The sequence below is a fragment of the Arachis ipaensis genome, chromosome B10, assembly GCF_000816755.2.
Source record: "Arachis ipaensis cultivar K30076 chromosome B10, Araip1.1, whole genome shotgun sequence".
Taxonomy (NCBI): Eukaryota; Viridiplantae; Streptophyta; class Magnoliopsida; order Fabales; family Fabaceae; genus Arachis; species Arachis ipaensis.
The window spans coordinates 3,419,046-3,429,803 of NC_029794.2; the positions used below are offsets into that span (position 1 = coordinate 3,419,046).

At 34.9% G+C, this 10,758-nt stretch overlaps 1 protein-coding gene across 3 annotated transcripts; it reads right to left on the reverse strand.

Annotated features, from left to right (window-relative positions):
* On the reverse strand, positions 31-5,232 carry LOC107621842 (protein MALE DISCOVERER 2-like). 3 transcript variants are annotated; one of them, XM_021113938.1, is made up of 14 exons: positions 4,751-5,232; positions 4,134-4,526; positions 3,882-4,014; positions 3,638-3,709; positions 3,344-3,487; positions 3,073-3,264; positions 2,790-2,891; positions 2,630-2,691; positions 2,080-2,538; positions 1,782-1,975; positions 1,512-1,644; positions 1,245-1,402; positions 957-1,142; positions 31-835 (listed from the first exon to the last, which is right to left on the reverse strand). In XM_021113938.1, the coding sequence occupies exons 2-14, from the start codon at positions 4,231-4,233 to the stop codon at positions 575-577; spliced, it is 2,196 nt and encodes a 731-aa protein (XP_020969597.1). In that variant the 5' UTR covers positions 4,234-4,526; positions 4,751-5,232; the 3' UTR covers positions 31-574. The 3 variants fall into 3 exon arrangements, with proteins under 3 accessions (XP_020969597.1, XP_016179312.1, XP_020969598.1); XM_021113939.1 differs by having other exon boundaries at positions 32-835; positions 3,365-3,487; positions 4,751-5,230; XM_016323826.2 differs by lacking the exon at positions 4,751-5,232 and having other exon boundaries at positions 4,134-4,664.

Here is a 10,758-nt window from a genome sequence, read left to right on the forward strand (position 1 = left end):
AATGCTTGGGTGGTATTCAATTTATTGATTTTTATATTCATTAATGAATTTGATCCACTTGATAACCCCTGAAGTAAGATGATAAATTTGAACATCAGTACGTGTTTGTTTGTATTATTAACTATTCAGATTTAATTATAATGTATTTGGATGTACATTTTCATTTGCATTTGTGGAGCACAAGAGCACAAGCACTAATATAGTAAGAAATTGTTTGTATACATGACAGATCAAGCGAGCAAGAAAGTACTAGTTTCATTTCATTACATGAACAATTCAATAATCTATAGACCTATACTCACCTATTCAAAAGTTGCATAGGGAGTGGGGATCAACATCCCAAATTCCCAATACTAAATTAAAATTTTTAGATCCCAAAGTTGATCAACAACACAAACACACTTCCTTTGAGACATGAGTGGCTAAGGTCTTAAGGATCAAGACCAAAGAAAATGAAGCAAAAAGAACTTGACTAGCAAATATCCTAACTTGCACTCTTGCTGCTTGATAAAAGGCTACAGAGACACTTGACTATGAACAAAAACCAAATAGAAGAGAGTCAGATAAAACTTAATTAAGTGGCTTCCACTGACAAGATCTCCAATTCAGCCCACCAAAGTGGAGACAATCTTGGAACTGCTTGCTCAGGTGATATTCTAAGAGCTTCCCTTAATTTGATTGCGATTTCTCTCATTGTTGGTCTTAACCTTGGATCAGGTTGGATACATTCTTTGACCACCTCACATATGACATCAAGTTCATTGTCTTTGACAGATTGCAGAGTTGGATCAATCAGATATTTGAAGTTTCCCTTGTCGTTCAAGTACCCAGCAGCCTAGGATGTTCATTATGATCATTCACTCATTAAATATATTTGCATATAACAATGGTATTGCATTTAAAAAGTTTAAACAAGAAGAAGGGAAAAAAAAACAGTAGATGTGTTTCATACTCACCCAATCCAGAAGGCTGCCTTGTTCTACAGAGTGAGGTAATCTCCCAGAAACGATCTCTAGCAACAGCACCCCAAAGCAATAGACATTGGTTTCAGGATCATCATGGGGTGGCAACTCAGATTTCTTTCTCCTCTCTTTGTTTGCCTCAGAGCGTGATACGATATTCCGGAATGTGGTCTGAGCAATCTGATGAAAGAACAATATAATAATGGAGAGGTGTGTTACTTGATTGATGTCTAAGGCTAACATATAACAAAGGAAATAGAAAACTGATGAGAAAGTGTATACCTTAGCGGCAAAGTCATCTGTCAAAAAGATCGAATGTGCATTAAGGTCAGTATGTGTTACTGGTGGGTTCAGGTCATGATGCATGTATTGAAGACAATAGGCAGTGCCCATGATAATCCTCATCCTTTCACTCCATTTGAGACGTTCGACTTCCCTAACTGAGAAAAGCAAGAAGCAAAACATAGATAACTCAGCCTATAGTTGGAAGAACACAGTTGAAGCTGATTTTGCTTTGCTAAAGGTAATGACTTGAGAAAATGCTCTTACCATGCAGATGCTCAAATAGGCATCCATTCGGAGCATACTCCAACACCATCATCCTTGTGAATGGTTCTTCTTCCTCACAGTAGCCAATAAGGTTAACAAAGTTCTTGTGGTTTACTCGGGACAGAGAATCAATCTGAAGCATATATGGGGAGGGAAAAAGAAGTTAGCAAAAGAAGAATTTAAGAACTGATTGAGAGTCTCTATCAAATTGAAAAATGGGACTTTTCATTCAATCCTTTTCATTCTATTGAGGTTTAGATGGAGAAAAACCTTTCTCCGGTAGTTCAACTCTGTGTTCTTTGACCAATCTTGGGCAGATTTAATCACAGTAGAAACAACAGCGATCTCAACTCCACTGGACAAGGTTCCTTTGTATATGATGCACTCATCATACTTAGTACTAACAATATTGCTGAAATCCTCACAAGCTGTCTCTAGTTCATCTCTATTCAACTTGGGGACTCCTACATTTAAAGAATAGATGGTACTGTTTGCATCAATTGAAGTTCCACTTAAGTAAGATCCATGTAGAACTTGTAGTTTGTTTTTTACTGATTGGAACTATTACCTGTTATGAATGCCCTTTGCAACTGTCCACTTATTCCTGTCTTCCATGGTTTTATTACCTTCACTGCTCTTTTACGCCAAATGCAAATAATGATTATGATAACAATGACCAACACAATCACAAGTGCAATAATAAGAATATACTTCCTCCAATTCCCAGAGGAACCATTATCTGAATGTGGTTGCTGAGTTGGTTTATTTGCACTAGAAGAAGCATCACTTTTAGGATCAGAAGGTGGCTGCAGCTGTGGAGCTGGAGGTGCTTGATTCTGCTTCTGTTTTGCATCTGGCACAGCTGGGAACCCCCCACTGCTTTGTGTAACCGGGTCAGTGCTGATCCCTATATTAGCCTCGCCACTATATGGCGCGGCTGCAAGGTTACTGGACTGATCAAGTAGCTTCCTACGTGCCGAATTGTCTAGATCCGGTACGTTTTCAACATTGCCTATCTCATTAGAATCTGCATGGTGCAAGATTTTTTTGAATGTCAATGATAGGGAAATATTTCGGTTGCTCAATAGACCATAATTCAGGGAAGTTTCTCGGCTCACCGGTTAGAAGGTCGCAACAATTCTCTTCATTTCCATCTAGGGTATACTTTCCTAGCTTAAACCTTCAAAGAGGAGTAGAAAATGTTAGTAAGTTGAACATGATTAAGGTATAAACATAGGTGCAGAATAAGATTAAGATGATGTCAAGTTATCTACACACAGTTGCAGCACAACAGCACTGAGGTAGTTTGCAAGTGTTACTTTAATTTGGTTAACCGTTGAATCTGGTTCATTCCATTCCTTCAAGTTGCTCTTCCACACACTGCATATAACATCAATTCAGAAGGCTAGGAATTTACAAAAAAAGATTACAGACTTTTTAATCATAAAAGGGGCAACAAATTAATACAAGCACAAAAATTCAATGGAAGAAAAGCATGCAATGGGACTATTGAACTGGCTTGATCAAAGTGGAAAAAAAAAATGAATGAAGATATGCTTACCAGTGTCCAAACTTTCTATTGATGCATGTAACCAATGTTGTTAGAGGTTCTGAAAAATTGGTAACAAGTAGTGATTTAAATCTGAACTCTCCATCATATTGAGAACCACCACCTTCATCGTCGTATTGAGAACACCCACCATCATTGTCATATTCAGAACCACCACATTCATTGTTATTGTTACAAAGCAACCTAGAGTAAAAATATAACTCCATTAGAGGATACTGAAATTTCCAACAATGCATGCACATGCAACATACAGTTAACTTACAAGTGTTTTAGCAATAACAACCTGACAATTTCTGTTGGGATAATTCCACTCAAGTTATTTTCCCTTAAATCCAATAGCTCCAGCTTGGCTAGATCTCCAAGTTCTTCCGGAATAGCGCCCGAAAAGTTATTCTTGCGCAAAATGCTATTTCAAAAGCAGAGGAAGCATATCCATATCAGAAAAGTCCAACTCTGGTTAATCAGTTTGGTTTAATTGAAGGTGATTGCCATTATTGAAGAAGAGAAAACAAAGACTTTTAGAAACAACAAAAGGAAGAAATGTTGTGAGGCATACAGAGATTTTAAGTGACTAAGCTTTCCAAGCTCAGGAGCCAATATCCCCTCCAAAGATAGTCCTTTAAGGTCCCTACAAGAGGTAACAGCAATGTTTATATTCAGTTTCCGATCAAATTCTGTGGCAATAGCAACTACCTTGAAAAACCAGGAAAAGCTACAACAAGCTTTTGTTCTTAGCTAAGAATAAAGATAAACAATACTGCATCTGCATCATTGGAATACTTACAAAGAAAGGAACTTACAATGTTTGCACTTTACCATCAACACAACGAACACCAAACCACTTGCAGGGATCACAATCATTTGGATTCCAATTTGCCAAAGCAAAATAAGGATCAGAAGTTATTCTTGCCCGGAACTCCAACAAAGCTATTCCTGCACTTTCCATGTAAATGGAAGCATGTTTCAATATATATATAATGATTGCATTACGTCCTTTCTTCATGAATGGGAAAAAGAATACTATTAACTAAAAGGAAATATTTGAAAATCACCTTCGTCATTAAGAGACCAACACTCTTGGATTCCCCAAAGAGCAATTAAGCAAACATAAATTCTGAGCCAAAATCTAAATATGTTCCATCTCATTCCCATTTCTATGGGAAACCAATGCCAGAGTGACTGAGACGGTATCTATAATCCTTGATAGCCAGGATTCTATGCAATACAATGTACACAATTGCTAGGATTTCGCTGTACAAAGAGAATCTATTCGAACAAAGAAGAAGAAAAACTCAATTAACTTGGCAAAGGTTTTGTATAATGGAAGCTCTGATCTAATCAGGGTCCCTCATTCTGTGTAATCCTATCTCTTTGTTACAAGCTTTTGCTCAACAAAGACATAATCTCAATGCTTTCGTCTCAATTATCCTCAGGAGCATGCAGAGCTGAAACAAATCTCAACCACGATGAGAAAACTCCACAAAAGGAATAGATTTCCAACAAGATAGAGAATTTCTAGAACCAACCAACATAATCAGAATGAAAAAAAAGAAAGGCAATAAAAAGCAAAAGAAGAAAAAGGAATAACCCCATCCGCAAGTAAGCTTTTATGGCATCAATAAAAATGAGTTGGAAAGGTTAAAGCATTGAGAGAAAGTGAGTGAATTACCATGCACAAGGGACAAAAGGGTGCAAGAAAGGAACTCTCTTTCTTGCTGGGAATTGAGCAATGTAGAGGATGATTGATGCAGGTTTGAGGGTTCAGGCCAACAAAAAATATATGTATAGATAAACAATAATCTATTTTTATAATATATTGATTGAATTCCTTATGAATGTATTGGTGCGTTTTCAGGATGATCTCAGAGGATCATAGGACACATTCCCAGGGTTCTGTTTCATTTCTTAGTTTGTATCTCTGCGGCACCCTGATGGCTCTCTCTTTTCCCAGTATTTTCCTGATTTGGTTAGGTGGTGTGTGTAAAAAACTGTTGGAGGAGTTTTAGGTGAGTTCCGAGAAAGTAGGACGCGGTTTGGATTGGATTGTATTGATAGTAGTTTAGTTTAGTAATGAGTGCCAACAATGTCATGTCTTGTCGTGATTCCCACACACCCATCTCTGATCTCTCCCTAGTCCCTATATACACTCTCTCACACATCCATTACTAAAATTCTTGAATCAACTATGTATTCATTCAATACTATTTGCTAAACCAATATATACGTGTACGCCATTACTAGATATTCAAACTTTCTAAGCATTTAATTCCCTTTTTTGGGGTCCGTCCAATGGTCCATATGGATGAGAAGAAGCGGACCAAAAAACTGGTTTTGTTCCTAACGTCACTTTATTATTATTATTAGGTGGAAACTCAGGTGCAGTCGACTTCACGTGAATTTAATAGTTGAGAGCTGTTAAATGAAAATTTAGTCAAATCAATCAAATTATTTAACGATTCTCAATTATCAACTTCACGTGAAGTCGATTGCCCTTGAGTTTTCACCTTATTATTATTAGCAAATTTTTATGAAAAATATATTAGTAAAAAAATAATACACACAAAAAGTATCATCATTGTTATGATATGGATGTCCATATCCATTCAATGTCTACTCAGTATTATTCTTTCCTGTATTCAAGTACTATTGAAAAGTACAAGCATTAAAAAATATGCGGTGCATGCTTTCCAACCTTTGAAAAAGTGAACCTTGAACTTATATAAATAGAGGAATGAACTTAGGCTTTATACACAGTAACAATAAACAAATGCAATTCTCTCTCTTTTTACTTTTAATACTTCTTTCTATCTTTATATATCTTTCCACCACTCATTATGATGTATCTGATTTTTTTGAAGATCTTGAAAGAAATATTGGTCATTTGATCAATGATGGAATAGTTTAAAGTGTGGGATTGTTATATATCCATGTAAATAAATAATGTAAAGAACTTATTATTAAATTTTATTTTCTATGTATTTAAATTTCAAATGTGATGTATATAAATAATGAAATATTAATATTTATGAATTTTGAAATCATTAAATATGTCATGTTTTTAATAAAAAAAATTTTAGTATATGACATTATTTTTATGTGCAGTATTTCTTGGAAAAATAATTTCGACCAATTATTCAATTTAACTGTGCATACTACTTATTTTATTATTATTTGTCTTTGAAGAGAATGGCAAGGATATGTAATGAAGATGTATGCCTTGCGGATAGTGCAAGTTCGCACACTATTCTCAAAAGTGATATATATTTTACCCATCTTGTGCTAAAAGAAGAATGTGTTAATACTATTATTGGCTCAGGCAATGTGATTGAAGGTTCCGGAAGAGCTATAATTTTGTTTCCTGGAGGAACAAAATTTATAATAAATAATGCACTATTATCTACCAAGTCCCTGAGGAACTTGTTGAGTTTCAAAGATATTCGCCGAAATGGATATCATGTTAAGACAATGAATGAGGGAAATCATGAGTATTTATGTATCACAACTCATGATTCAAATAAGAAAGTTATATTAGAAAAATTACCCTCACTTTCATCTGGGTTGTATTATACCAAGATTAGTGCAATTGAATCACATGCCATTGTAAACCAGAAGTTTACTAGCCCAAATGAATTCATAACTTGGCATGATAGATTGGGTCATCCGGGAACAACCATGATGAGGAGAATTATTGAAAACTCCCATGGACATTCACTAAAAAACCAGAAGATTCTTAAAACTAGTGAATTTTGTTGTGCTGCATGTTCTCAGGGAAAGTTTATATTAAGGCCATCACCAGTAAAGATTGGATTTGAGTCCCCTGAATTCCTAGAAAGGATTCAAGGTGATATATGTGGATCTATTCATCCACCATGTGGATCTTTTAGATATTTTATGGTCTTAATAGACGCATCTTCGAGATGGTCACATGTGTGCTTATTGTCTTCTCGCAACCTGGCGTTTGCGAGATTACTGGCTCAAATTATTCGATTAAAAGCACAATTTCCAGAAAATCCAATCAAAGCAATTCACCTTGATAATGCTAGTGAATTTACTTCACAAGCTTTTGTTGCTTATTGTATGGCTAATGGAATAAGTGTTGAACATCCAGTAGCTTATGTTCACACACAAAATGGGTTAGCAGAATCACTTATTAAACGCCTCCAATTAATTGCTAGACCCTTACTTATGAGAACAAATCTCCCAACCTCGGTTTGGGGCATGCTGTTTTACATGCTGCAGCACTTATTCGTTTGAGGTCGAGTTACCATCAGTTCTTTCCTATGCAATTAGCTTTTGGCAAGGAGCCAAATGTCTCTCATTTAAGAATATTTGGGTGTGCGATATATGTTCCCATTACACCACCTAATCGCACCAAAATGGGACTCCTAAGAAAATTGGGGATATATGTTGGATATGATTCTCCCTCTATAGTGAGGTATCTTAAGATACAAACTGGAGATGTGTTTAAAGCCCGGTTTGCGAATTGTTATTTTGATGAATCAAAATTTCCAACATTAGGGGGAGAGAATAAGCTTCCTGAAAATGAACTTAATTGAAATGCATCATCATTGATGCATTTAGATCCTCAATCAGGGCAATGTGAACTAGAAGTTTAAAAGATTATACATTTGCAAAGAATAGCAAATGAATTGCCTGATGCATTTTTCGATACAAAGAGGATAACCAAGTCGTATATACCAGCGAAAAATGCTTCAATTCGAATTGATGTCCCAGTTGGACAAATTGCCACCGAAGCAAATACATGCCAGAAGCATGGCAGGCTTGTCGGTTCCAAAGACAAAAATCCCCGAAAGAGAAAAGAGGTAAATAATAATATTCCTGTTGAAAAAGACATAGTAGAGACACTTGTAGTTGTCCAAAATTCTGATACAGTGTTAACGCCAGAAGACGTTCAGGTACCTGAAAATTGTGAAAATGACGAGATCTCGATAAATTATGTCTTTAAAGGAAAGAAATGGAACCGAAATAAGACAATTGTCAATGAAATATTTGCATACAATGTGGTATTAAATATCATGCATGAAAGTAAGGATCTTGAACCAAGATCAGTCGAAGAATGTCGACAAAGAAATAATTAGCCAAAATGGAAAGAAGCCATGAAGGCTGAATTAGACTCACTTGCAAAACGTGAAGTCTTTGGACCTGTAGTCCGTACACCAGAAGATGTAAAATCTGTTGGATACCGGTGGGTATTTGTGAGAAAACGAAATGAGAAAAATGAAGTTGTGCGCTATAAAGCCCGACTTGTGGCACAAGGTTTCTCACAAAGGCTCGGTATAGATTATGAAGAAACATATTCCCCTGTAGTGGATGCGATAACATTGCGTTATTTGGTCAGTTTATCTGCATATCATAAAATGCATATGCATTTAATGGATGTGGTAACAGCCTATTTATACGGCTCATTAGATCGGGATATCTATATAAAAGTCCCTGAAGGACTAAAGATATCTAAACCATCCAATGAATATTCGCAAGGGTTATACTCAGTCAAATTGCAAAGATCTTTATATGGTCTGAAGCAATCTGGACGAATGTGGTATAATCGTCTTACTGAGTATCTGGCCAAAAACGGATTCAAGAATGATGATATCTGCCCATGTGTTTTTATAAAGAAATCTGCATCTGGGTTCATTATAATTGCTGTGTACGTTGATGATTTAAATATTATTGGAACTCCTGAAGAGATTCCAACAATTATAAAATCTCTAAAAGAAGAGTTTGAGATGAAAGATCTTGGAAAGACTAAGTTTTGTCTCGGCCTGCAGATCGAGCATATAAAAAGTGGGATCTTTATTCATCAAACAACATACACAGAAAAGATCTTGAAGAGATTTTATATGGATAAGTCACATCCATTAAGTACCCCAATGATCGTAAGATCTTTGGATGTGGAAAAGGATCAATTCCGTCCTAAAGAAGAAAATGAAGATATCTTTGGTCCAGAAGTACCATATCTTAGCGCCATTGGAGCGCTAATGTATCTTGCTAATAATACACGACCCGATATATCATTTGCTGTGAATTTACTAGTAAGGTATAGTTCCTCTCCAACCAGAAGACATTGGAGTGGAATCAAACAAATCTTTCGATATCTTCATGGAACGGTTGATATGAGATTGTTTTATCCATATGGATCCAAGTCACAATTAGTTGGCTATGTAGATGCTGGATACTTGTCTGATCCACATAAAGGGAGATCTCAAATAGGATATCTGTTCACATATGGAGGTACAGCTATATCATGGAGGTCCACGAAATAGACGATTGTTGTAACATCTTCTAATCATGCCGAAATACTAGCGATTCATGAAGCTAGTCGCGAGTGTTTTTGGCTCAGAAGTCTTATTCAATATATTCTGTCATCATGTGGACTGATTGATCATAAGATAGCTCCAACTGTCCTATTTGTAGATAATACAGCATGCATTGCTCAACTTAAGGGTGGATACATCAAAGGTGATAGAACAAAGCATATTTCTCCCAAATTCTTCTTCACTCATGATCTCCAAAATCAAGGGACAATTGATGTCCAACAGATCCGCTCAAGTGACAATCTGGCAGATTTATTTACAAAGTCACTCCCAAAATCCTCCTTTGAAAGATTGGTACATGAGATGGGATGCGCCGATTTCGAGACATTAAATGATGTCGGCATGAGGGGGAGACTGTACTCTTTTTTCCTTGGTCCGGTTTTTTCCCATTGGGTTTTTCTTGACAAGGTTTTTAATGAGGCAGTTTTCATCACAAAGAATATTGTACTCTTTTTCCTTTACTAAGGTTTTTTCCCACTGGATTTTTCTTTAGTAAGGTTTTAATGAGGCATAATCCTAAATGGACATCCAAGGGGGAGTGTTACAATATGGATGTCCATATCCATTCAATGTCTACTCAGCATTATTCTTTCCTGTATTCAAGTACTATTGAAAAGTACAAGCATTAAAGAATGTGCGGTGCATGCTTTCCAACCTTTAAAAAAGTGAACCTTGAATTTGTATAAATAGAGGAATGAACTTAGGCTTTATACACAGTAACAATAAACAAATGCAATTCTCTATCTCTTTACTTTTAATACTTCTTTCTATCTTTATATATATACACATTACAATATATATATATATATATATATATATATATATTTATTTAGTATTTAGTTAAATATAAATAAAAGTCTAATCTAACTTAAATATTAATGATTTCTAATATCTAAAAAGTAAGTAATAATATTAAAAAAATCTGAAAATATATTATTACTAATATTTTTAAATTAAATAAAATTTTTCAAATCTCATAAAGTGGATTTTTTTCTTCTTGTAAGCGTCTTTCTTTATTCATTTGGTATTAATTTTTTATGTTTTAACTACTACAAGTGAGAAATCTTTTTCAGCTATGAATATTGTGAAGAATAATTCAGAAACAAAATGAAAGATGAATTTCTTGCTAATTGTCTTTTAATTATATTAAAAAAATTGCTGAAAAATTTGACACATATTCTATTATCGATGAATTTTATGATACGAAAAATCGACCACTTCGTTAATAAAAAATACATACATATTTTTTATATTTTAAAATATATTCTCTATCGATATATTTTTGTAATATATTTTATATTATATAATTTTTTGTATAATTTTTTAATATTATATATGCTAT

Excerpts from the sequence above, each read along its gene's own strand:
- LOC107621842 (XM_021113938.1), bottom strand. The coding sequence starts at position 4,233 with ATGGGAATGAGATGGAACATATTTAGATTTTGGCTCAGAATTTATGTT. Across the intron at positions 1,976-2,079 it reads GCAAAGGGCATTCATAACAG|GAGTCCCCAAGTTGAATAGA; the intron begins GTAATAGTTCCA and ends CTTTAAATGTAG. Across the intron at positions 1,645-1,781 it reads AGTTGAACTACCGGAGAAAG|ATTGATTCTCTGTCCCGAGT; the intron begins GTTTTTCTCCAT and ends TATATGCTTCAG.